The sequence below is a fragment of the Candoia aspera genome, chromosome 4 (assembly GCF_035149785.1).
Source record: "Candoia aspera isolate rCanAsp1 chromosome 4, rCanAsp1.hap2, whole genome shotgun sequence".
In the NCBI taxonomy this organism is placed as follows: Eukaryota; Metazoa; Chordata; class Lepidosauria; order Squamata; family Boidae; genus Candoia; species Candoia aspera.
The window spans coordinates 8361040-8387894 of record NC_086156.1 but is presented as its reverse complement, the minus strand read 5'-3'; the positions used below and the strand labels follow the sequence as shown (position 1 = coordinate 8387894).

The window sequence follows — 26855 nt, the reverse complement described above, 5'->3', positions numbered from 1 at the left end:
TAAAAGTGGTTGCCAAATAGAAACAAATCCAGACACGGTCTTTTCTCTCATCAACGCTGTTAACTTGGCCATTTGGGCCAGTTCCATCAGTTTAATCATCCATTCCTCCACTGTAGGAATTTGTGCCCAGAGCTGCTTTTAAAGCTGGTGGGGGCCTTGGGATTGAAGCTGTAAAAAGTAGACCATCCTTCCTCAACCTTCTGCCCTTCCCAATGTGCTGGGGTGATCTGCTACCCTCAGAATTGGCTGAAGATGGTGAAAGCTACAATTACAGTGCTCCTGGGAAGTGGCAGGCTAGAAAGAGCTGGGCTGGCCTTGGAAGCACCTTGGTTCACTACTTTCTTGTGTCTTTCTCCAGATTGAGGCTAAAGGCATGGCCATATCCCTCCAGGCACTGTGGTCCTTGCTGCTGCTAGGCCTGTTCAGCCACCCTGGGAGAGGACAGCGAGACCCAATGGTATTCTGTGGAGGTTAGTGTTTCGACTGAGTATTTCCCTCTGTGCCCAGAGGGCTTGTGCTTCACGAGTTGGATAATTCTGTTCAAATAAGCCCATGACTTCTCACGTTGCCTGTTCACTTAAAACCAGAGCTTTTTAAGGACTCTGAAAGGCACAGATGCATCAATGAATCCCCACCACCCCTTCCTTATCATTACATTCCGCATCAATTTACTTCCCCCCCCCCACATTGTTTTCCTCCATTGGAGTGAACAAAGCATGTGGGCAAATCCAAAGTGGAAAAATAACTCAGGATTGTAACTTAATTCATGGTTTCTACTGCCTTGAATGCAAAGAATGGATCCATCTGATCCAGTGTTTCTCAGCCTTAGCCATTTTAAGATGTGTGGACTTCAACTCCCAGAATACCCCAGCCAGCCATGCTGGCTGGGGTATTCTGGGAGTTGAAGTCCACACATCTTAAACTTGCTGAGGGTGAGAAACACTGATCTGATGATTTCAAAGACTGAACTATCCCTTGGCTATAGGACCTCTTTCATCTGGGGAGGCTAAATGAATTGTCCCCACTGTTCCTCCCCCCCCCCAAAAGGGCCCTGCTTAAGGCTGCCACTATGTGCCTTGCTTACGGCATCCACATCAATGCTTCTTATACTGATGGAGTAACCTTGGGGACACCATGTTTTGGGCCTTATAATTTGGTTCTTCTTGCATTGCTGCATCACACACACTCCTGCTGCAGCCTCTCAGTGTGTGCCTCTCCAGAGCCATGCTGAAATGGCAGCAAAATGGCAACAATTGTTTTAGCTTGCAGTACTACAGCTGATATGTAATGCCAGTGGGTCGCATCTTGCTGGCTCTCTTACTTCAGATGGAGGGTGAAGGACTGCATGCTTGAATTCTCTGGCATTTAACAGTAACACATCGAAGCTAGGATCCTTTTCATGACCTCCATAAAATGTTCAGCTATCCATTGCCCATTTTCAGTCTGGGATGTTACCATGACCAGGACACAGATACAGATCTCCTTGCAGATCTTCCTTTACTGCTTAGGCCACATGACCCTCTGGGTTCCTTGCCTCAAGAAATTCACTTTGTTAATGAAGGAATCTCTACTTATTGATCGACCCACTGGCATTAGTGGCGGCTAATAAGCAGGGCCCTTTTGAGGGGTCAATTCCCCCAGCTTCCCCAGATGAAAGAGGTCCTATAATTCAGTCTTTGAAATGATCAGATCAGTGTTTCTCAGCCGTAGCCATTTTGTATGTACGTCCCTGGTTTTATTCGTACCATCAAAGCTGCAATCCCTCCGTTTACCTAGGAACAACTTCTACTCAACGCAGTGGGATCTCCTCTTGAGGAAGCGTGCCTAGGAGGGAGAGTGAACTTTTGTTTATGCTTTATCCATAAGTTGGCTTGATGCTCACTTGATATATTAAAATTGCCTTAGAAAGGGTGTGCGTTGACTGGCATTGTTCACTGTGCATCAGCAAATACCTAGAGGCAAGGAGTCAACCCATGCAGGAGCACCCACATTGCTCTCTTCTCCTCCCCAGCAATTCCACCTGGCTGCAAACCACAAGGCTTTGTCATCTATTGACAGTCGTGCACACAAGGGGGAAAATTCTCCATCTGTGGTCTCCTAGCACGGAGACGAACGGTTGATTCTTTTAACAGATGGCACAATGAGCTGTAAGAAATGAACATCTCTCCCGAGACGGATAACCTGACAGAAGTAGTTGCAACAACATATTGAAATAAATCCTCCCTGATGTATGCCAGGGCTGCAGAATCTTCAGTCCCAAGATCTCTTGACAAAAAGTCTTGCTTGGGTGATGCGGGTGTGGCGGTTTTGAGAGACAGACCACCTTGGAAAATAACAGAAGGAGACAAGGTGGCCAAAGACATGCCGTTACAGATGTGCTTTGATTGAAAGAAACCCAGAACTGTAGCAAAGATGCCTCTCCCGGGCAGAAGGAGATCAGTTTAAGAGAGAAGAGTATTTTCCTCTGTTGCAGAATGTAGTTGGTATTTGTGTTTCTTTTTTTACTTTAGTTAATCTCCTGATTCTGCTCCAGAGTATATGTCGGAGATAAATTCAGTATTGATTATTTCACTTCTATAGTGTTCATACTCAGAATTCCACTGGAATTAAGCTATTCCCATTTCTCACCTGCTACTCAAAGAACATTTTTTAAAAGAAGGGATGGATTTACAGCAACCTCATTCTTCATTCCAATCGATTCAGAAAGATACGGAGGGTGATGTTTTGGGAAAGGGCACTCCTAGTTCTTTTTCATTCTGACTGTCTGACTTCATCCTGAGCGCCTTGTGATCTGATAGGGGAGAAAAGTCCACCATCAGCGCATCCTTAATTTAGCTTTGTGGCTTTGTAAAGAAGCAGCAGCAGGTCCTTAGGGGTCCTTGAATCTCAGATCTACTCCCACTGCAAGCTCCTGCTGAAAAATTGGCATCCATGGGCAGGTCCACCACCTTGGTAAATTGCTCCTCATTTCCATCCAGCAGAATCTTTGGCCTGTGTGTGTCCTCTACTCAGGGTAACAATTGAGAGAAGTGGTCATTCTGTCCCAAGGGAAAAAAACCATCCAGTTATTTTAATAATAATAATATTTATTATTATTATTATTATTGATTGGTCATGAGGCCATATCAGTTATTTCAGTATTTATATGCAGGCTTCAAAACCAGTGCTTGCTTGTCAGGATGCTAAAGTCTTTGCCTTTACTTCAGTTTCCAATCTGGGCTGGATTATTCAATTACAGGCTCTTTGACCTCTTCTCAACCTTTCTAAATCATTTCCAGCCTCCACACTAGTCCTTGGCAGGAGTTGAAAGATGGTTTGAACTGAAAATTTCACAGCTTTATCAGCCTTTCTAGACTGCCTGCTCCTGGTTTAATTAATTTTAAAGCAGGCATGGAATAGTACGCAGGAGGCAGGGAAGAACGGACCAGTCTTGCGATTGGTTGCACAGCGCAGTTGTGCGTTGGACATTCAATGGATCTGCTATGTTGCGGTTAGCTTTACAGTAGGGCTTGTGTCTCCTGCGCAGAAAGGTCCCGAGTTCAGTTCCCAGTGTCTCCCCAGACAATGTTGGAAAGGATCTCTTGCCTTTATTCCTACAACCATTCCAGTGGTCTGTGTTGGACAATGGCTTGACATGATATACAATGGGCTGTTTTATCCTACAGAGCTCAACAGAGAGATACAGAATAGTCCAAGTAGCCAAGTTCAAGAGCCCACAAGTTATCCTCTAGAGAGTAATTAAGTTAAAACTGATAATTATCAATTTTATCAGCCATGCTGGCTGGGGAATTCTGGGAGTTGAAGTCTACACATCTTAAAGTTGCCAAGGTTGAAAAACACTGATGGAAATTCAGTCTGCAAGTCAAGAGCCAATGAGACAAAACACAGATCAGAACAGAGAGTCAGAGATGTCCGGTACACAGAACATTAGTTGGGGGTTACAAATATCTCCAGCCCCTTAAAGTTCCATGAAGACAGCCCCTTCCAGACTCTACCAATATTATTGTAGCGTCTATGTGTTTCTGACTCCCAAGGTGCTATTTCTTCCAATGCAATTGCGGTCTTTGGGCTTATCTGCACTGCCCAATTGCTCCATTTCTGGAGAGCGGTAACAGTGACATTGCCCTCTATCAATCCCCTGCTCACCTTCAAAGTGACCTCAGGGCACATTTCTCTGTTGCATTTTCTAATAAACCTTTTCCTGTTAGGTCACTTTGAGGGGTCCTGTCTGTCAGGAGAGAGCACTCCAGTTTGTTGGAGGTTTATTTCAGCAGCTCATTGGCTCCTTTGCAGAGAAAGGACCGCCCCTTCAATTGAGCAAGTGCTCATCATGCACCCCAATAATTTCTACCTCTGTCAGCCCCATTAGGTAGGCCAGACCAGGAAATCAACTTCACAGGAAGGCTAAAACTACTTTTATTAAGATTGCCTGTAATAATAGAACCTTGCCAGTCTGATTGAGCTGTACCTCTTTCTCCTTCTTATAGTTCAGTGAATTAGGGAAGTGTCCGAATGTTTCCTGGACATACTTCTGAATGTTCCGAATGTTTGCTTCCGAATGTTATCTGGACACACTGGATTTAACAAATATTTCTTGCATATTACTGTCAAGGTCATCCTCCTTACTCTCTACATTATCTCCCTCTACCAACACTGCTGAAATAGCAGAATGGTTAAGATCTTCTTATAAAACAGAACACCTAGGGGGAAAATTTTTAGTCAAGAAAAGAAGAATCATAATTTAAAAGAAAGTTTCTGCTGGGTTTCAAACTGGCAACCTTTGCAATGCTAAGCATAGACCTTAACCACTCTGCTATTTCAACAGCATGGATAAAAAGGGTATAAAGCAGTTAGAATGTCTTGTGCTCTAACAGTAATATTAGAAAGGATTTTTTAAGTTGTTTGTTGTGCCTGCATGCATCCACATTTTGATGCATTGTATACATAACTTTAACTTAACTTTGAATGTATGTGTGTTCCATGGGCAAAGCCAGACTGGGTGATGCATTTAGGTGTGTCATAAAGGAAAACGTTGATTGTACATTTTCCTAAGGATCAGAGTCGGAATAAGGGCCTAACTGTGCCATATATAAAAGTAAATAATATGAGCACAGCTGGACTAAAATTCCCTCCTTGCCTCCAATGAAACGTTAGGACTGCTGTCATACTCTTTTGGACTAGGGAAGAGACAAAATTAACTTGGAGTATTTTCCTTCTAGAAGATTGAAAAACAGCTCCTAAGTCTTAACATCATTTAAACTTGCGTCCATATACTGTCTGTGATGCTTCTTGGTATTAGAAAATACCATGACTCTGATTTTTTAATGGTTGATGACAACTGATCTTTTCTGAAGTATTAAGTAATGGCCTTAATTGCTCTTGAGCTTGCCATTTATCTGACAATTTCAGCATGCCTTGATCTAAGTCTTGTAAATTTTAATAAACACATCTATGTAAATAATAAATTGAAATGGGGCAAAGATGTAGCTTAGCTGTTTGCGGTGGATACTTCCCTTGTCTAATGGTAGAGCCGGCTTTGACTGAAACAACTGCACCTCACTATTCTTGGTGCATGGTTGTCATAATGAATGGAAGGGTGTAGATCCATATTCAATGGTGGAAACCAGTTGTACCACATTGGCTAGTAAAAAAATGAGTAACATCAGTCTTGATGGAATAATACAGTATGTCAAATGTAGAACATTCTATGTTAAGTAAAACTCAGTCATGAGTAAGAACTGTAGATGTAATTCTGAGCGATGTCTTCATCAGTGTTTATTGTTAAAACCAGCCTGCTTTCACATTAAGAGCTTCGGAGTTGGCCTTCAGGCACCTTTGCCATCTAGCAAAAGCAGATCCTGGTAAAGGGAGACAGGGCCTTTTTGGTGAGGTTACCCCAGCTGGGGAATGCTCTAAGCAGGCTGACATGTTTTTCTAGCCCACTTCATGCCATGTGAATTTTCTTCCCCCATTCCTCAGGCTTTTAAATCTATTCAATATTTTAAAGTAAGCGATCATACCTGAAAAATGCTTTCGAGGACAACGTACCCTTTTTAAATAAATAAATATATGCAATATGTTGGGAGTGGGGGAATATATGGCCTTCTGGATATTGCAAAACTACAGCTGCCAGCAATCCCAGCCTGCAGTGAGGCAATGAGAAGGGCTGGGAATTGCAGTTCAGTGTGAGCATTAATTAAATAAGAGGAGAGTATTGCATTATCCCCCAGTGCAATATATATGAACACTGTGTGTGTGTGTGTGTGTGTGTGTATAAATAAATAAAACATCCAGCTGGCCTTCTCCCAAGCAAGACACCTGAGCGCACGTGTGTGGGAAGAGGCAATTGCATCACACCAGTCCTTGGGTGGCTTTAAGGCAATTAAGTTTAGGAGCAGAAAGGTGGGATTTTGGAAAATGAAATAAATTGAGTGAGAAGAGGCTGGTCTAGATGGAATGTTACTCACAGAGATAAAGTCCTCCTCAAAGCAAACTAGAGCAGCTCAGGCATAGCTACTTCAGGTGAGAAGGCATCTTTCACCATGCTTGATTTTCCCCCAGCTCAAACTCAAAACCTATATACTGTGCGAACATCCTGACATACCCTGCTTAGCTTCATATATAAATAAAATCAGCCCTGCCTTATATCACCAGGCATATCTCAGCTCATCAGCTGCAGATGTCAGTCGACTTTTAAGCAAAATGCAGATTTCAGCAGATCGGAACCCGGTTTAGATCAATCGTGTTAGGACCTCTGCATTTACCTTTCATCTGCTCAGGGGCCTTTAATAGTCGATTTTAGCCCATCCTGCTTGCAGTTGGAATTTACAGTCACGTTTAGTTTTTAACCACTCCGTGCACAGGTGGCTGAACAGTAATACCTCTGCAGTTTAATGAGAGCAAAGCAGCCAATAGTAACTCTAACAGCAAAATTTGATTAGGAGGCTAAACAGTCTGTGCCGAAACAACCAATGCCTTATCAGCCAAGGGCCCCCCCCAGGCGACAGAGAGATGAGCTTTGTTGGAACAGACTTTGTTATCTTTTGACACTTTATTGGGCAACAGTTTCTTCTGGGAGGGGGAAAGGGTGTTTGTCTTGGAACAGATGGTATTCCCTTTTGAAAGATGCCAAATCTCTAACTAGACTGAAAACAAAATCTTTCTCTTCCCTTTGGGGAAAGATAGGTTTTTCCTTTCATCGCATCCAGATGCAACTGCTCTGTTTAGTATATTTGCATTTGGCCTAGAGGACAAGGTGCATGGGCATCCTGAAGGACTCGGAACCGGTTCTGGTAGGAACCTCATAGAAGCTGTATCCTATCCCCTTTCCCAAGCTGACTACGCAGAGAGATTAGCCTCAGAAGTGTATCCCAGGGCACTCCGGGCAATAAGGAAAATGCATAAGCAGGGAGAGGCAGAAAGGAGCCGGCCTACTCCAGGAAATAAAGCCAGACTGCTCAGTTGAGGGAATGATATTAAGGGCAAAACTGAAATACTTTGGCCACATAATGAGAAGACAGGACACCCTGGAGAAGATGCTGATGCTAGGGAGAGTGGAAGGCAAAAGGAAGAGGGGCCGACCAAGGGCAAGATGGATGGATGATATTCTAGAGGTGACGGACTCGTCCCTGGGGGAGCTGGGGGTGTTGACGACCGACAGGAAGCTCTGGCATGGGCTGGTCCATGAAGTGACGAAGAGTCGGAAGCGACCGAACAAATAAGCAACGAACGACAGCATTCACTGGCTTGCCAGAGCATCATTTAATTCAGACCCTGGGAGGCAAAATTGACCCATTCCAGGAAACAGCATCAAAATCATCATCTTGTTTCTTAGAACATTATGGAAGAAGAGGAGGAGGAGGCAGAGGAGGAGGATTTTAATTGGCCAGGTTTCTTTTAAGAAAACAAGAAACAAAATCAAATGTTTTTCTTCCTGCAGAAATCAACAGAAGAAACTTTCTGTAACAGTCGGCACCATCATTTAATACCTGCAGGCCTGACAGCATTTGGGCAGAGTAACAGAAGGAGACTACCCTGTTTTGCATATACCGTATCAGGCAGATCTGCTGACTCACTCTATCCCGGCCTTTCTACTTGGCATCTTTTCCATTCTTTGGAGTACAACTTGTAATTCCCTGTTTTAGCCAGATGTGGGTGGTGGTGGATGGTCTGAATCTCTGATATTTTCCAGGATCAGATCCCAGAATAGGATTGAGTTTGGAGAAGTAGAGTTCTGACAGAGTCCCCTATAACCATACCTAGGATGTGAGAGAGAGCAGATGATGGGTATTTTGCCAGTAATTAATGTCTGTTTTGCTTCTTTTTTTCCTGAGGGCCAAATGGGGAATGAAACGCTTGTGTGTGTTTGCCTCCTTCTTTTCTTTTTTTTCCTAATAATCAAGTTCCTTCAGAAAGTTTCAGAGAGGAAGGGGGAAAGAAAAGGAATTGTTTAACCCTTGATATGCCTATTACTTCCTTAAAGTGTTTTCTATGCATCCTTTGGATAAAATATACAGTATTTGGAACTTTTGTATTTTTGTGGAAGAAAAAAAAAACCCAGCTAGTTATAAGGGCCTCCCTCTGGGCCAAATCAGGATCTACATCAAAAGACAATTATCAGGAAGCAGAACGGGAGACGGGACACAGAGAGGTATCAAAACACAGGTAGGCCTTGTTGTTCAAGAAAAGGTCAGCAGAGGCAGGAAGCTGTTCCTCTCATACCTCAATCCTGATGAGGAACCAACATACAGCCTTTAAGAAGTCAGTCTCTCATAGAAAGTTGTCTGATACATTTTTTTTAATCCATTCAATCGTGTCCAATTCTCGGACACTGCCTGGACAAGTCCCTGCAGTTTTCTTGGCAAGGTTTTTCGGGAGTGGTTTGCCATTGCCTCCTTCCTAGGGTTGAGAGGGAGTGACTGGCCCAAGGTCACCCAGCTGGCTTTATGCCTGAGGCAGGACTAGAACTCACGGTCTCCCAGTTTCTCCCGGTTTCTAGCCTGATGCCTTAATCACTACACCAAACTGGATGTCTGGTACATAGGGCAATAATAAATAGTTGCGCATGCGCTCTCTCTCTCTCTCTCTGTTTGAGAGAGAGAGTAATTGTGAACACCAAAATGACAAAATGGCACATGCAATGCTCCATATGATTTCTTCACGCTAGCTCGTAGGACACTCTCAACCCCTACAATGAGTTTGAAACTGATCTGTGATAGCTTCCATTTTTACCTACCTATAATGGGCCATGGGGGCCCAAAAACACATAGCAGATTAGAAAAAATAACTCAGCTTAGTTCTCCAAACTGGCCAGCATCATGAGAACAGACCAGATTGGAATTGTTTTCAAACTGTCACAAAGAGTCCTAATCAGCTAAGAATGTCAATTGCTGAGAGCCTTGGAAGTTGAGAGTCCAAGGAGTAAATGAAGCAGGCGAGCAAGCCAATGGCTTTTGCGTTCAAAAGAGACCAAGAAGCATTTCAGTCTGAGTCCCAACCATGTGGTCCTTCATATGTTTTGCCAGTCCCCAGAGTGTACTCATGCATGTGTCCACACAGACGCACAGACAGTGTTTTGTCCAGCCTTGCCACCATAATTCCCAAATACCTTTTGCTTTTAACAGTAAATCATGGGTTATGCTCTTATGAACAAATTAGTGCCTGCTCCCCCCAAAGGGTCAGACATGACTCAGTGCTTGCACAGGGGACCTTTCACACATAGCATTTTAAACATCGGCCACAAAGCACCTACTGTGCCAGCAGGTGTAGGAGGTTAAAATAAGTGGAGGGACCTGTCAATACGAGTCAAGTTTCTTTCAATCAGGCAACTCCTGCGCTATGTGGATAGATGGACATGGTGAGCAATGTAGCCAACTTTGAGGCCTCTGGACTAAAGAGATGTGTTGAATGGATGGGTACTAAGCAAGATGCCCTCAAAGCTGCAGGAAGGGTCTCTGAAAATGAGTTCCCAACTTCAGAGAAAAGTCAAAACCCATTAACTACAGGTAGTCCTTGCTTAACAACCATCTGTTTAGTGGCGGTTCAGACTTTTGATGGTGCTGAAAAAAACAACTTACAACTGGTCCTCACACTTACAACCATTGCAGCATCCCTGCAGTCACATGATCACGATTTGGGCACTTGGCAACCGGTTTGCATTTATGACTGTCTCAGTGTCTGTGGTCACGTGATCACCATTTTCGACCTTCCCGGCCAGCTTCTGGCAAGCAAAATCAATGGGGACCTGCGTGATTCACTTAACAATCATGTGGTTTGCTTAATGTCCATGACAATTCACTTAATGACTGCTGCAAAAATGATTATAAAATCAGGTCAGATTTGCTTAATGACTGCTTTGCTTAGCAATCAAAATTCTGGTCCCAGTTGTGGTCATTAAGCGAGGACTACCTGTCAATCAGGGCAACTTTGAGACATTTGGACTTCAAATCCCAGAATTCCACAGATATCATGGCTGTTGCTAAAGATGCTGGAAGTTGAAGTTCACATGACTCAAAATTGCCCAGGTTAGGAAACACTGAACTGATCGAACTCCCATAAAAGCTGCCACCTACACTGGCAATCTTTTTAGGACCTGTCAGCTTTGGCACGTCTTCCCTTTTATCTGAATCATTTCCCCTTTCCTTTCTCTCCACTGCCTCAGACGTTTCAGGATCTAGCAAATTATAAGCAATTAAAATATTATTTCTTTGGAACACATATTTGTTTTGTTTCCAGAGAATAAATGGCAAGGGGGTAACATTTATCCACAGCTGCACATCCCCAGCTCACCGCACGGCGAGGCTCCAGATGGTGCCATCACAGGCGCATCCAGTGTTAAAAACGTGGCTCCTATCAATGTACCAGAGTTAGCCCCTGAGCAGACTAGCTGGTGTCATCTGTGCCATCGATGTTGCCCATGATACTATTGTGTCCAGAGTTTCTTTCCAAGAATGATTCCCAGAAGGCAAAAAACGACAGAGAGGTTCTGGCCCAGCTATATATTAATATTTTATGGTGACAAGATGCTTGAATGTCTATGTAAGCACGTGATTTGGAGCACGCTTTGGCTGTAAACAGCTCTCTCGACATCCATGTCAGTTTCCTCCTGTCCTTACCATGTTTTCTACTGGGATTTCCCCGATGAGGATGTCTCTCTGTATTTCTTTTCCTTTATTCTTACAGCATGTAAGGCTCTGGCTGATGAGCTGGCGTATGACATCAAGAAAATCGGATCAAAGAGGACTGTAAACTCGGGGACATTTCGAATCAACCCTGACGGCTCACGGGGGAAGAAAAAGGTAAGAGAGAGGGGAGACCAAGCTCTGTAATTGCTAGGATGTCCAATTACTAACCACTTATCCAAACAGCAGTTGGTCTTTTAATCTTCTAGCCTTTCCTGGGTTAGGCCAGCAGCCACTAATTGCTTCATTTTCCTCTGGGACCCCAAATCATCTCTGAGCTTGAAACTGAGGTATATTCTCTTTTCCAGGGCCTTTTAAAAAAAATTTTGGGGCTCAAAAAATGAGAATGGCACCCTGTTCCATTGAAGGGTTGTCTTAAAGGGAAGTCCGTCAGAACCACAGAGGCATCTAAGAGATGGGAAGGGGATATGTGTAGGAGCCTCAATTATGATGACCTCTTGCATAGCTTTAGGGTATCTTCTGCACTCATAAGTCAAGCAGTGAATGGGAGTGGAGAAGTTCAGCATGCTTATGAAAAGTGACTTCTGACATGCAACTCCTTCAAGACTCCTATGTTTCTGAATTCTGTAAGCGCAAATCTCAGATCAAAAGTAGGATCCATGTGCATTTAAAAAGAAGAGTTTTAAGATAATTTTAAGAGCCAGTTTGTTCTAATGGTTAAGGCGCTGGGCTAGAAACCAGGAGACCGTGAGTTCTAGTCCCGCCTTAGGCATGAAAGCCGGCTGGGTGACCTTGGGCCAGCCCCTCTCTCTCAGCCCAAGAGCCAATCAGGCGTGGTAGGAGAGTTCTAGTCCCGCCTCAGACATGAAAGCCAGCTGGGTGACCTTGGGCCAGTCCCTCTCTCTCAGCCCAAGAGCCAATCAGGTGTTGTAGGAGAGTTCTAGTCCCGCCTTAGGCATGAAAGCCAGCTGGGTGACCTAGGGCCAGTCCCCCTCTCTCAGCTCAAGAGCCAATCAGGCGTGGTAGGAGAGTTCTAGTCCCGCCTCAGGCATGAAAGCCAGCTGGGTGACCTTGGGCCAGTCCCTCTCTCTCAGCCCTAGAGCCAATCAGGCATGGTAGGAGAGTTCTAGTCCCGCCTCAGGCATGAAAGCCAGCTGGGTGACCTTGGGCCAGTCCCTCTCTCTCAGCCCAACCCACCTCACTGGGTTGCTGTTTTGGGGAAAAGAGGAGGAGGAAGGAGCGTTAGGTATGCTCACCGCCTTGAGTTATTTATAAAAATAAGGCGGGATAGAAAATAAAAATAAACAAACAAACAAGTAATGCAATATATGCAAATATATAGTCCCGAAAATACACTTTCAGAAATGTGTCCTTTAGAAGAAAATTGTTGGACATTTCAGTCCTTTTGGGCAATATAGAAATATCTGCAAATGGCAATAATGATGCACTTTTTAGGAGTGAAATAACAGAATAACTCCCTGGACAGGATCTGAACATTTCAGGACCTCTCAGAGAAACAGTTGGGTGCCAAGCGGGGGGCTGCGAGTAACCAGAGCAAAGGGAGCTGTGTTATAAGCTCATACAGTTAGGAATAGGAAGCAGAAGATTACGGCTGTGTGACCTTTGCCCCAGCCCAAACATATAAAGAGAGCATGCACAGAAGTTGTTTGGAGCACAGAATCTCAGACGAGGCGAAGGCCTACAGTGGTCTAGCAGTCTTCTTCCAAATATTTGGAAGAAGCCGCTCGGGTGCTTTCTTCTGAACTTCTACAATCAACAGACAAACCCTGATCACTTGCTTATTTGCTAGAAGTATTTATGTACCACTTTTCATTCAAAACAATCCTGAAGTCGTAATACAAATATAAACAAAAGCAAGATAAAAACCAGAATTTAAAGAAGTCAAGAAAAATACTTTTTCCACCCTACACACCCAGTCCATTACAACCTAGAGACAAATATTAAGAGGGATTATGATAATGGAGGAAATCAACGTAAGAACATTAGTTTTTAAGATGTATAAAACACTTCAACGTTGGGCAGAGTGTATCACCAAAGAGATGGCATTCCAGAAAATAGGGGCCACCACAGAGAAGGTCTGTCTCCACATTACCACCAGTGGGCAATTTGCAAGTGTCATCACAGAGAACAAGATGTCCCCTAAGGACAGTAAGTTTCTGAGAGGCTGATCTGGTTTAAGATATCCTTTTAATGTTTTCTTAATGTGCACCGTGTGCCTTTGGCCCTCATTGGCCTTCAGTTTCTTTCATCTCTGGCTGCCAGTGGCCTTACTAGTAGAGGCACTGTCTCTGACACACAACCCCTGGTGCACACAGATTCTCCTCTAACCTCTGACACATACACAGCCATCCCTCAGTTCAAATGTATCTCTTTCCATTGGAGGTTGGATCAGCAAATGCTCCTCTGGGCAGGAAAGAGATGAACCAGTGATCACAGCAAAGAATGAAGCATCTGACCCTAAGAATGGAGACTTCTCTAGCAAATGGTGGTTCCAACCAAAAAAGGGATCTCGGTTTAAGACTGTGCACACAAAAGAGTAACTCACTACTCAGATTCAAATTCTCCAAAGCTGCTTGCTTGAACACATTCACCATATACACCCAAGACATCTCTATTCTTACGGACAGGTTTAAGGTATCCTTAACAAATGGTTGTCCTGTTTATTCTTAAAACTGTTCCCTGACTGTGGTTTTATGTTCTAGTGCGCAGGTCAAGTTGTAGCCCATTCAGGCATGTGAGCTCACTGTACAAATTATGGAACCCAGCTGTAATACAGAGGCTATATTAGTGAGAGATGAATACAATGACAGTTGGACAAATCTACTCTCTGCCAGTCTAGGCTCCTCAACCACTAATGATTGCTACCTTCAGGACATTGGTCCATTTCTTCCAGCTTTTCCCAACCTGGTCCTAGTTCTGCAACTCTCAGTTAGCTTGCAGTTGGCTCTGTTGGATGGGAGCTGTCCTACAAATTTGGAGGGCACTGTGTTGGGTCAAGCTGATCTGTTCAGGCTGGCAGTGATTCTCTAGGATTCCACACATCACCCCCTTCTCCTCACCTGTTACCTTTGGGTTGAATTTAAGAATTTCAGTATTCAAAGCATATTTTCATCTCCTGCCCAGCTGGGGAATTTATAGCTCTCCAGATGTTATTGAATGACAGCTCTTAGCTCATTCACTATTAACCTTGCTGGGGGTTATAGTTCAATAGCATCTCTTCTCCTGTCTTTGACCACCTATTGCTCTGGTCAAAGATCAGGTTCAACTACAGTACGCAAGAATTTTACAGATCTACGTACCCATCACTTAGAGCATTCCTTTGGCCAGGGCCCCAGGAGGTGCTCGCCAGACTTCTTAGTTTTTAATTTTTTCAAATCTGACAGTCAATTCCAAATTGCAAAGTAGGGCCATTGTTAAACCTCTTCTCATATATACAGTACAATGGTCTTATTTTATAAAGACATGTTGCTTTTAACATGTACTGTAAATATTGTGCAGTTCCTTCTGTTTTTAACTTCTTTTTCATCACTCTCTTTTTTCTCTTCTCCTGCCAAAATGCATGAAACACCTGTTAAATATAAATGTGTGGCAATTTGCCCAGCAGCTCTAAGGATCAGGGTTCTCAGGAGTCATCTAATGTTGAATGAATCGAAGGGCATTGCATTGCCGTCAAGGTCAAGCTGGAAAAGGACCATCCACTGCTTCCCACTAGTGGTAGAAATGACTCTTTACTTTCAAGTTCAGATTATTCAACCAATTCATAATTAGAGATATAGAGATTGATCTAAAATCCAGTCTGTGTCAATGATGCATCTGCCGACTTCATTCTGACCAGTTTTCTTGAATTATTCTTTTTTTTTTAAGGCTGAACATTTGAACTGTCTTCATTCACATTTATTATTATCTCCACACTTGTATCCCACCCAATCATAAAGGCTCAATTTATCAAAATTAAGAGAAAATCATATGTATTTTATATACATCTTTATTTATTAGATAGATATAGCCTCCAAATCAGAAAGACTAAGACACAGTCTTAGATGAAACTCCCCAAATAAATATGAGTTTGCACAAAATTTCTCTAATATAGATGGTTGTGAGGCAGCTAACCAATATGTTGTTATATGCTTCTTCCCCAAAGACATACTGTTTTCCAGGAAACTCTTGAGCTAAGAATGATGGATGTTTCCAGAATCCATGCATTTCTTCTGTCTGGGGCTTGACAGAATCTGTGTCTTCAGGTCAAGCCATTTTACATAAAAAGAAATTTTAAAAATGCAGTTACAGTAATTGAAAAGGAACTAGGTTATATCAATCTTCGAATTATTTGATGGTCCAGAATGGCCTGCAAGTATGTTTTAGTCACCTATGAATGTACAAACTTTTGCATCTGAATCATTTTAATCTTTTAGGAGCTAGGAATGACTAATGAACAGAGAAACCCTCAGCTGCTGATTCATCACAACCAAAAGCAGATTTTTAAAATCTCCCCCCAAAGCAGAGCAGACACACATGACAGCACCTGACTGTAATGAGATACCAGACAAAACCAATGCAGATTAATTCAACCTGAATTGTAACAAACAGCATCTCTTGTTTTCTGAAATATGCTAGAATTTGCTTCACTTTCCTAATTTGTAAACTCCATTCCCACAGGGGTTAAAAAAGTGCAGAGCAGATACATTTGAATCCAATTGTTCATTAAGGATAATGAAATTTTAGTTCTGATGGGATATATGCCATTCAAACTTTATCCTTCTTTTTTTTTTTGTATTGTATTTGTATTTCACATTTCAGCATTTCAGCATTTTTTAAATGACCAGGCAAGCCAACCCCTGGATGATGCAGCATAGAGACTTCAATATTTTCTAACGGTAGCTCCTTCTCATCCTGATTATGGCCCCTGCAGAATTCCAGAGGCAGTATCCTCTGAAGATGAAATTTACTCTTGAAACCTAATGAAATACTGTATGTGCTTGCACATACATTTTGTTAAGTCTTTTCAAGTTGTCTTCTGCTATACTGCTACACTTAAAGCATGAGACCCACAATGAATATCATGAACATTGGTCCAGCGCAGGTTGGTAACTAGATGTTTTTCGGCTTCCCAGTCTAGGGCTGGAAGGAAATGACTGCCCCAAAGTCACCCACCCAGCTTCTGTGTCTAAAGGAGAACTAGAACCTGGGTCTCCCTGTTCCTAGTCCAGTATCACTTTAACACTATAATTGTCATGAGTACTGATGGCGAGCAGGAGGGGCCTCGATCCAGGGGGGAAAACGCATGCGTAGTACTGAGGAGTTAAGCAGCCATTCAAAGAGACACAGATCAGACCCGCCTTAGCCTTTGGGGTTTATCTGTCTGGGTTTTTCCCACGCTTCTTCAGTTTGTTAGGATTTTCGGTCTTATGTTGCAGTAATAAACACTAGAGACCTACTCCTTGTCTCAGCGTGATTTCTGACTGTTAGGACAATAATCATTACAACATATTGGCTCTTGGGCTGAGAGAGAGGGACTAGCCCCAAGTCACCCTGCTAGCTTTCATGCCTAAGTAAGAACTAGAACCTAGATCTTCATGCTCCTAGTCTAGAATCTGCTTCCCAAACTAATAAATAAGTGTGTGTTTGTGTGTGTGTGTGTGTGTGTGTGTGTAGATCAGCCTTTCTCAACCTTCTGGCCCTGGAGGAACCCTTGAAATATTTTTCAGGCCTCAGGAACCCCTGCACATTCAGGCTCAAATACAGGCCAGAAGTTACAAAATTGTTATATCCGTTTCATGGGTAGGCCTGGATAGATGCATTAACAGTGTTCTTAAATTAAAAATAATGAAACTGACCTCTTTAATGTGAATGCCCAAATCTGAAATAATTTTTTAAATAAGTTGTGATCCCTCAGGGCACCCCTAGTGACCTCTCACGGAACCCTGGGGTTCCACAGAACCCTGGTTGAGAAACCCTGGTGTGGATGAATTAATCAGCCTTATATTAAATTAGGTATTAGATTACTGATCCATCTTGCCCATGTCTAAACTGAATAGCAGTGACTCTTCCAATTTTAATCAGTGTTTCCAGTTTTCCCTACATATGTTAGATATTAAGCCTGAGATGCTGGTAGAACCCATGAGAATGGAGGCATTGTAGGAACATATTGGGATCCTATCAATCTCCTTTGGAACTTATTGGATGCCACCATGGAAGGGTGGCATCCTCAGTATTACTTTTGTATCTGAAAACATTCATGCACTTTAAATTCCTGCTATCTGCAGAAGGTAGCACTGTTGGTGAAGGCATGCAGATGATACACATGGATGTCTATCAGGAATGGGTTCTTCATGCCTAGGTATGTGTGTGCAAAAAGATAGATGGCAAAGTATGGGTGGGTGGGAAGGGAGGGGCAGCATTTAGTATTCTGATAGTTACAATTTGTTATTTTTGTCCTTGGAGGTAGAAGATCTTGCTTAATGATAACATTTGGAAGAAAGATGTAATAAAATTACTATTAAAAAAAGGAAGAAAGCTGTGGTAGAGGTGTAGCTCAGCAGAAGAGTACATGCCTTATAGAAGAAGGTCCTCAAATAAGCAGAAGGTAGATTGGGAACTACTTGCTGATTCAGTATGGCTTAAAATGACGACAAAAAAAAATGACTTTCTCCCTTACCGCCAAGGCTATACTGCTAAGAAGAGTATTCATTACAAATTAAAGAACATGAACACATTTTTTCCCAAAAGTGTAGTTGTGAGAAATGGGATATCCCCATATCTTCAGCAGCAGCACTACCAACAGCAAGAGGAGAAAACTCAAAGAATAGTAATGTTTTCCCTTAGAAAAGAAATCCTCCCTTCCCTATTGGGTGGCCATAAATATGGTTTCTAGTCTATCCTTCTCTCCCTGACATGCTACTTAACTCTGTATGGAAGATCTTTTGGTCAAGTGAGTCCCTATCTGCACTCTGCAGTGGGTCAAATTAACACAACACTGCCCTTAAATGAAGGCATTCAGTTTTGAAACTTCATCTAGAGGGGCACATATAAGGGAGTGGTGGTGGTGGTGGTGGTGGTATACCTTTGGGACTGAACTATGCTCCTGCACAAATGAAAAGGTTACTCCACCAACTGTGGAGAGGAGTGTTTGTGTTACAATTAAGGAGGGTTGGGTTCAAATTCCTTTTCTAAGCATCAAAACTGACAGATTGAACTTGGACCCGTCATTCTCTCTTGGCCTAACTCTACCCTATCTTGAAGCAGCTTGCAAGAGAATGGCCAAAGACAAGCAAACTTACAAGGATCTTCAGAGAAGAGAGGAGAACCAGGATGCTACCAACTGGAATCTATTCAGCCTGATGGTGGAGCAAATCTTCTTTATCTGGGGTTTGGTAGATGCCAAGATACTGCTGCTTCTGAAAACCTCTGAGGTTTTGGGAGCAAGTACTTTGAGTACTGTTAGCCCAGCATGGAGATAGTTGGTTCCCAGACTGATAAAGATTTAGGAGACAGTTATGTAAACAGGCAGCTACAAGCTTGTCCATTGCTGGTGAAGAGATCCATCTCTTTCCCAGATCATAGGAAGGCTGCTAGAAAGCAAGTCAACAGATCTTCTCCCTAACGTACACAGTAACTTATTGGTTCTAAATGGGAAATAATTGAGCTGGAATTCTTGTTATTCCTGTAAATTTTTGGAACAGAGTTGGATAAAAAGAATAAATCAAACCAAAGCTGGTGATATGCCACTAATTCCCCCATCAAGCTTTAAATCTGGGGTGGTCAGCTTTGGAGAAGACAGAAAGACCATCTTTAACCTTCATTTGCTTGGCCAAAAGCTACACTCCAAAAGGTGGAAGAGATCAGGACAAAACCTGAATTTGGTAATCTTCATGTCTAAGTGAAGTTAAATTAATTCAAAACAATCATTACAACTATTTCCCAAATATTTCATAGTGCCCCCTTCTGACAGTTTGGCAACAACTTTGCTGACAGGGTGATGGGCTGGGGGGGGGGGGGTGGCATTGTAGCTAAAGCTGCCTACACATAAGCTATGAGTCATAGGTGTGAAAATGACACTCAAATGCTCACTCACAAAAGCATTGACTGTGCAACACTCCTGTATACATATCTACACGTTTGGAGAGGTTTATCTCTGGTTTGACCTGTCTGATTTTTGGAAAACTAATGTTCCCTGTGGCAAACAGCAATTCAGAAGAGGAGGTGGTGATGTGGAGAAAAAATAACTGTCTAGATCAATGCATTTATTGAAGCCTTTTCTCTGATGTTCCTTCTCTTTCACGCTCATGTTTTCCCCTGCTCTCTTGCTTCATGAAGTTGTTTTCAGTGTTTAAATCAATCATTAGGCTCTGTTTATTTCAGCAAAGGACATAATTCTTTGGAGAAATATGTCCAGTCCCCAAGGCTGTCATAGGAACATGACCTTTGCTACCTGTAAATGTTTTGTAAGAATCTTGGCTTCCCTGACAGCTGGGGTGATAATCCGCTTTGTCTCTCTTAAGTGATAGCTGATAAGTCTGTACAGAAACGGCCGTATTTTTTTCTCCAGGAGGTTAAATTACCCCAAAGCGAAAAATGTGGTGGAATGCAAGCTGGGTTCAAAATATTTATTCTAAAAGGGAATGCAGTAATTGTTCCCATCCAATTTAGCAAAAGCTGGAAGGGTGGCGGGTAATCTAAAGTGGCCAGAAACCTGTTTTTTGAAACGGGACTACAATTTAGGAAGCCTTAAAATGAAATTATGTTTAGGAGAGGAAGTTTTTCAGAAGAGGGAGTCAAGGCTCATAAAAAGTAGAAGGCTTGTTCACTTCCCATTTCATGGTTGTATAATATATTTACTCAATTTTTTTTTTTTTTGCTACAGATAGAGGGACACACAAATATGCTGTCAGGAGCTCATGTATTTGCATAATATACTGTATATGCATTTCTGTCTTCAATAATATTTAAAAAAGCGTTAGCTAGCAAATGACAACAGTTGTCATAAACTTTCACATCATAATGGTAAAACATTAAGAAAAAGAATGATAATAATAGCTAAAGAAATCCTAAGAATAGTATAATGATGGAAATAGGATATATTTATTTATAGATCATTTTTTTCTTGCTTTTTCATCATTAAAGAAATAACGATTAATAGTAGATTACATACAGATGCACACAAATACATTATGCTACACCCCGGATTCTCTCATTCTACTACATTATAAAGGGTGGTTTTTAAAACTATTTTTCCACTGACCTTCCTTCTTCTTTTTTTCACCTTATAGTTTGGTTTGTTTAATGTATCTTTGAACTGCTTTTCAAGACTGTATTTCTCCCAAGGCAGCTTGCAATATTAAAACATACAATTCAGCAACAATCGATCTACATTGTAAGATCAAAACATGAGTTTGTTTTTTAAAACATGAACTAGTTATAACAACCCATGTAAAAATAAAAAATATGAACATTAAAACTAAAGAAAATAAATATATTTTAGAAGCTTTTTAAAAAAAAAAAACTTTAATCTGTAGCTCTTATTGCAATGAATTATTTTGCCATAAATGCCATGCTTCAGACTTTTACACACCATTTCTTAATTATAGGCATATTATCTTTCTTTCTTCAAATGGTGACCACTATACTCAGATTATGATTTCCATTTTTCCAGTTTTGGTCTCTTCTAAGCTTTAAGTGAACCAGATAGAAGCATCTCCCACTTGGATTCCATATTTATATTTATTTATTATTTTAGTATTGTAGGTGTTGATTTGGTGATTTTATGATGTCAGGTTTTAAGGTGAATTTTATTGTAAACCGCCCAGAGTCCCCCTTTTAGGGGGAGATGGGCGGTGATAGAAATGTGACAAATAATAAATATCAAAAGGGACAAAATAACCCAAAATGATTTTGATTATTTATGACCAGAGTCCAGAAACTTGTAACTTAGGGGCAGCACTAAAAGACACAAAATAGAATTTCTCTACTGGGGCAACACTTCCGTCATCTTTGCGAAGGAAATATTTGTATGTATCATCCAGGCATGTGTCCCTGGGACGCAGCAGATGAAAACACGTTCGTTTCTTCCATTCCCCATCTCATCAACAATCAAGACCACATTTCATGAGCTTATGAATTTATTCTCCAAAAGGATCACATTTCTTCTAGAAGGCACAATTTCTTCTGTTTTCTACGTGCAAAAATCTGAAAGTCCACTACGTTCGCTATTTTTACCAAGTGCTTCTGATTGCAAGACATGCCAAACAAGAATACTGCAGAAGATGAGATTCTGGTGGAAACCAAGTAGCGATAAGACAAATGTCTGCTATGAACTATCTGCCTCCCTCTCGTTAAGGATGTATTTCCAGTGTGGGTCCGTTGCAGCGTGCTTTATTATTATTTTTTCTCTCTCTCTCTCTCCCTCTCTGGCTAGCAAAGGAGGATGGATGAATGGGGTCATGCGCCAAGTCCCCTGCAGTTCACCATTATTTTTGGTGAATAAAGGATGGTTAAGGTTGAGTGGAATGTCAGCAAACCTTTCATCCCTCTTCCTTTCAGCTGTCTGTGTTCTTATCCACAAGCCATACAAAGTTCCTGGGCTGGGTTTTCACATCCATGGCCAGCTGGCTCCTTCTGCATAATGGGCAAGACTGGGCATTTGCTTTCCACATTTGCAGAGAGAGAATGCCAGAAGATTTCTATCACAATGTGGCCAAGGTAGCACTGGCCTCTCTTCCCCTGCCTCCTAAGGAAGGAGAGGGGCCTGCCATCTCTCCATGGAATGATGGGGTGGAGAACATTTGGTTTCAGAAATAGCAGGCCGGTAAGGAAGGCCAGAAGGTGGAGCCGTGGCAGGCCAAATGGGAACGGGGATAGGTCAGAGACAGAACTGGTGAGAAAATGCATGCGTCTGTGTGCATGGGTGGGCATGTGCGTGCGTGTGTGTGTGTATATACACACCCGCGTAAACACTCATTACATTTTGTTTTAATGGATAACCTCAAGTTCTAATATTAAGGGAAAGAGGGAAAAAAGGCTCTCTCCCCACATTCTTCATACCATGTGTGATTTTATATACTTCTATCTGTGTTGTCTCCCCTTAAAGCACCGGCCTTTGCTTCTTTAGGCCTTCCTCTTCCTCCTCCTTTCAGCTCTTTGGCTATTGTAGCTGCCGGATGTAGACCAAGTGGATATATATCTTCTTGCAAATATTACTGTGCCTTTGCCTTTTTAAGGTGGATCTTAGCCTTCTTGCCAATACCATTGTTTTTCTCCAAAGTGATTTTTCACCAGGCAGATCAGCAGTTTGGGTGTCTTAGAAACCTGTACAGGACAGTCTAAGTACTGTGCAATTGCTGAGATTGTTTATGCTGATAACACACTGCATTTCACTAATTACACAAGCATGGTGAACCTTGTAAAACAGTGTTTTTCAACCTTGGCAACTTTAAGATGTGTGGACTTCAACTCCCAGAATTCCCTAGCCAGCATGGCTGGCTGGAGAATTCTGGGAGCTGAAGTCCACACATCTTAAAGCTGCCAAGGTTGAAAAACACTGCTACTGTATTAAACAATCACTTTGCAGTTTAGCAGGACCTGAAGTCTTTTATGCTACTCCGGTGGCACTTCAATGCTAAATTAGGAATATAGGAAAGATTTTTTTTCTTACCCTGCAAATAGATTATGGTTATATCCCAGGTTATACTATCTACAGCATCTAGTCTCTGGATATTTATCCCTTGCTATCATATCCACTTCCCAATCCCTCAAAAGCAGTTTGAAGATTATTGGCAATTGTCTTCTTTTCTGCCAATCACTAAACATTAAGAACAAGGAGCAAAGAATGTCATTCCATCATTGCTCCATTTCAAGCTGTCACAGTTCCAAAAACAAGAAAAATCTTCTCTTCTGCTCCCTTCAAAAGGAAAATAAAATCAGTGCTTTAACCTTTTTTATTTCATATTAGGTCTTTTTCTGGTCAGATGCAAAAAAGAACTCCAAGCACTTCCTATGAAGGAGACTTGCAAAACTACCAAGTCACCTTTCCCCTTGGAAGACCACTAGGGCTGCTGAAGTAAGGAGCTGGGAGTTTCTGTAAAGAGGGAAGTTGACCACTCAGACATTCCATTAAAATCAAAGTATTTCAAAGAAAAAAAATAGTTTTACTGTGTTTTGAAGTGCACCAAACATGATAAGAAATAAATTAGCTCAGCCCATAAAGGTCAACAGCTCTGGAACAATTGTGAAGTCTTAATATGAAAGTGCCCTTAATCACTTAGGTTTCATTTATTTCTTCTTGTAAGGCAAAAGAACCCTTACACTAAGCAAGGTTATGTTCAGACCTCCTAGAATGGTACAAGAGAACTGGGGAGAGGGGTCACTTGTTGGAAAATGGAACAGTTGGGTTCTGAACCTATTCCTCTGCAGGGCCAATAAATGCAGGGATTACAGGTAGTCCTTGCTTAACAACCACAATGGGGACCGGCATTTGGGTTGCTAAGCAAAGCAGTCATTAAGTGAATCTGACCCAATTTTATGACCCTTTTTGCGGAGGTCGTTAAGCAAATCACCGTGGGCATTAAGCAAACCACATGGTAGTTAAGTGAATCATGTGGTTCCCCATTGATTTTGCTTGTCAGAAGCCAGCCGGGAAGGTCAAAAATTGCTATCACGTGACCACAGGACACTGTGATGGTCATAAATGCGAACCAGTTGCCAAGTACCTGAATTGTGATCACGTGACCGCAGGGGACACTGTGATGGTCATAAGTGTGAAGACCAGTTGTAAGTCAGTTTTTTCAGCACTGTCGTAAGTCTGAACTACCACTAAATGAATTGTTGTTAAGCGAGGACTACCTGTAACGTATGCTTCCACAGATCAGGAAAGGAATGTATGTATCTACGTATGTATGTATGTTAGACCCCTTGAAGCCTGCGTAATCAATTTAAGATAAAGCTACAGGGGGCAGCCTCCAGTTGGCCTTGCCTGGGTTCAAAATCTAAGCAGGATCAGGACCAGGACCAGGACCAGGACCAGTTAGAACTTGAATGGGAGAAGACAAGGAATTGCAAGACTGTAGACTGGACTGGAAAATCAATCCCCTCCTGTTAAAAAAAATAATCCCAGAAGATCACTGTTGTATTGTTGCCAAGAAAACTACAAAATGTCAAGCCTGACTCAAGAGCATTTTTATATACTGTAGAGCTCTTTTCTAATCTCAGTGCTAGCCTAGTCTAAACCCACCCACTGCATGGTTTCCTACGTCTCTTGTGCAGTCAGACGGCTGTGTCTCCGCATAGACATCATTAGCTGGAAGTTCAAGAAAAGCTATGACAAAGGAAAATATTATATGGGAATTCGGCAGGGCGTAGCAGGTGCTTATTACCTGCCCCTATCTTGCTTTCTTGCTTTAGCAGTAAGTAGGGGGTTTGTTTATGGGGATTGACAGAGACCCATGGAGTCTGCTGGTTTTAGGCACTCAGAATCCCGGTGATTTAGTGCCTCTGTTGTTCCCCAAAGCCCTTCTGTCTGGAAACCCTGAAGATCTCAAAAGCTGAAAACCACTTCATGGTATTCAAAGGTGGCTTCAGGCCTCTCCAGCAGATCTCTTAAGGAACTTAGCGTAGGTGTTACATTTGCAGAAGAGGAAAGCTGAAGCAGAAGAAAATATAGTTTACATTTGGATTGCTTGGTTTGGCCTTTGTTTGCTTGTTTTTCACATGCTGGACAACTTACAGCTAGAGATAGTAAGTATGTTAATCAGCCAAGGCACAATACACAAGAAAGGAGTAACTAAACTGAGTTTCAGCTGAAGCAGACAGTGCTACGTGTAATTGTATGTAGATTTAGTATGATGGGCTGAGCCAGCCAACCAACCTTCCTTCCTTCCTTCCTTCCTTCCTTCCTTCCTTCCTTCCTTCCTTCCTTCCTTCCTTCCTTCCTTCCTTCCTTCCTTCCTTCCTTCCTTCCTCTGGAACTATTCAAGTACTGAATAAATGAGTATTAACAATCTACTGTACCTGCTATGTTATCAGCTGTTCAAATGTACTGAGAACACAGCAGCACCAACTAGTCAAAATTAACCAACTTCCTATCCCATTGACTTCAGTGTAAAACCTAATTTGTTTCACGTTAGATCAGTGGAACTGAAATTCCCTTCGCTGCAGCCGGATAGCACCAATTAATCTCCCTTTATTTGTCCATAATCTGATCAGCCTCATTTTGTTCTTGGAAGCGATGGGAGCTTCTTACAAATTGTCAGTGTGTGACCATGGGTCACCCTGAAATAGCATTTGTAGCTGGTACTGCAGATCTGCCATTGGTGAGGATGCACCATTACTGTTGCTTATTATCCATGCGCTGAACGAGGCCCCATAAGGACTGGGGAGAGAGATGGGGAGAGAGATGGGATCCTGGGTTTAGCTCTGTATGATAGTCAATAGGTTTAATTTGATGGAATCAGCTCTTTAGAGAGAAAAACATAATATGCAGTTATGATGTGTGTGGTTCTTTAAAGAATTAAATAGCTATTGTGGAGGTAGAAGGATCTGAGATGGGCGGTATAAAAATACAATAAATCCTCCCAAAATGCAGAATTTTGTATCACTGGAACTCATTTAGCTTCAAGGCAAAGCCAAGGCAGTCTCCTTATGCCAAATTAAATGATTTGTCATCTAAAGCTGTGTTTTCACTGTTCGATGCTCTCCAAGTCTGACAGGAAAATCCAGAAGTAAATGATCACATACATTGAAGATGCTAGCAATTAAAGTTCTTTGCCCCTTTGACTGCAAAGAAACAATTCTTCTTTAATGTACTGCATCTTTACTTACTAGACAGTTAAGACCATGGAAGCCAGTGGAAATTATCTCTGAATTAGCACGGCTGAAGTTTGGCTATGAATGTAGGTTAACTTTTGTGTTTGGTTGGATCATGGATTATACTAAAATATAGAAAAGCACACCTTGATATGTACCACATGCTGCAAAAAAAAATATCAAACACTGTTTTTAAAAAGTGAAGCACATATCAATAGGATGTTGACATTGGGCATCTGGGAAGATCCATGCTCAACTTGGTTTCTGAGCATGGAATCACTGCATGGTGTGGTGCCAGACATTAGTATGGAGATAAAAAGAGAGCAGACCCCGCCCACCCATCCTTGGCCTTGAGTTCCCAGAGGATAAAAATGGAATACCACCACCACCACCACCACCAATTAAAGGACCCAAATGTTGCATCCAAAATTAAGGAAAAGTTGATCTTCTGCTCCTTCCTCGGTATGCCAACTCCTTATTGCAGAAGGCACCAAGGAAAAACAAAGGCAGGCCAATATTCTCTTTACTAGATGATATCAGATGACATCATATCATATATTATTATTATTACCATATTCATAAAACACAGTGCAGTTGCTGTTACAGGAAGCCCAGATCTAAACACTGAATATTTTGCCACTATCTTCTGTATGAGCATCGTTGGTGTGACTTTTCTGCAATACTGAAACTGGAAAAGTCAAAAGAGTTTCAGCCCTGACAGTGGATCGGAAGTGGGATAAACTGCCCCAGTAGCTTTAGAGCAGCAGGACAGATTTGCTTTACTTCCAGGAAGGCGTTTAATTCCAGCTGTTAGAACGTCAGCATTTGTTACTGCAAATGGAGAAATGCAGATTAGCTACAGAATAAATGCTAAAGTATCTTCCTCCCCTTGGACCACAT

At 42.1% G+C, this 26855-nt stretch overlaps 1 protein-coding gene across 1 annotated transcript in view; it reads left to right on the top strand.

Moving 5' to 3' along the window:
- The first annotated feature begins 373 nt into the window (after positions 1-373).
- Positions 374-26855, top strand: part of CNPY1 (canopy FGF signaling regulator 1) — a 38252-nt gene continuing 11770 nt past the window's right edge. The window contains exons 1-2 of the mRNA XM_063301914.1: positions 374-470; positions 11182-11297. Coding sequence (XP_063157984.1) covers positions 374-470; positions 11182-11297 — 213 coding nt within the window. The remainder of the gene's footprint in view (positions 471-11181; positions 11298-26855) is intronic.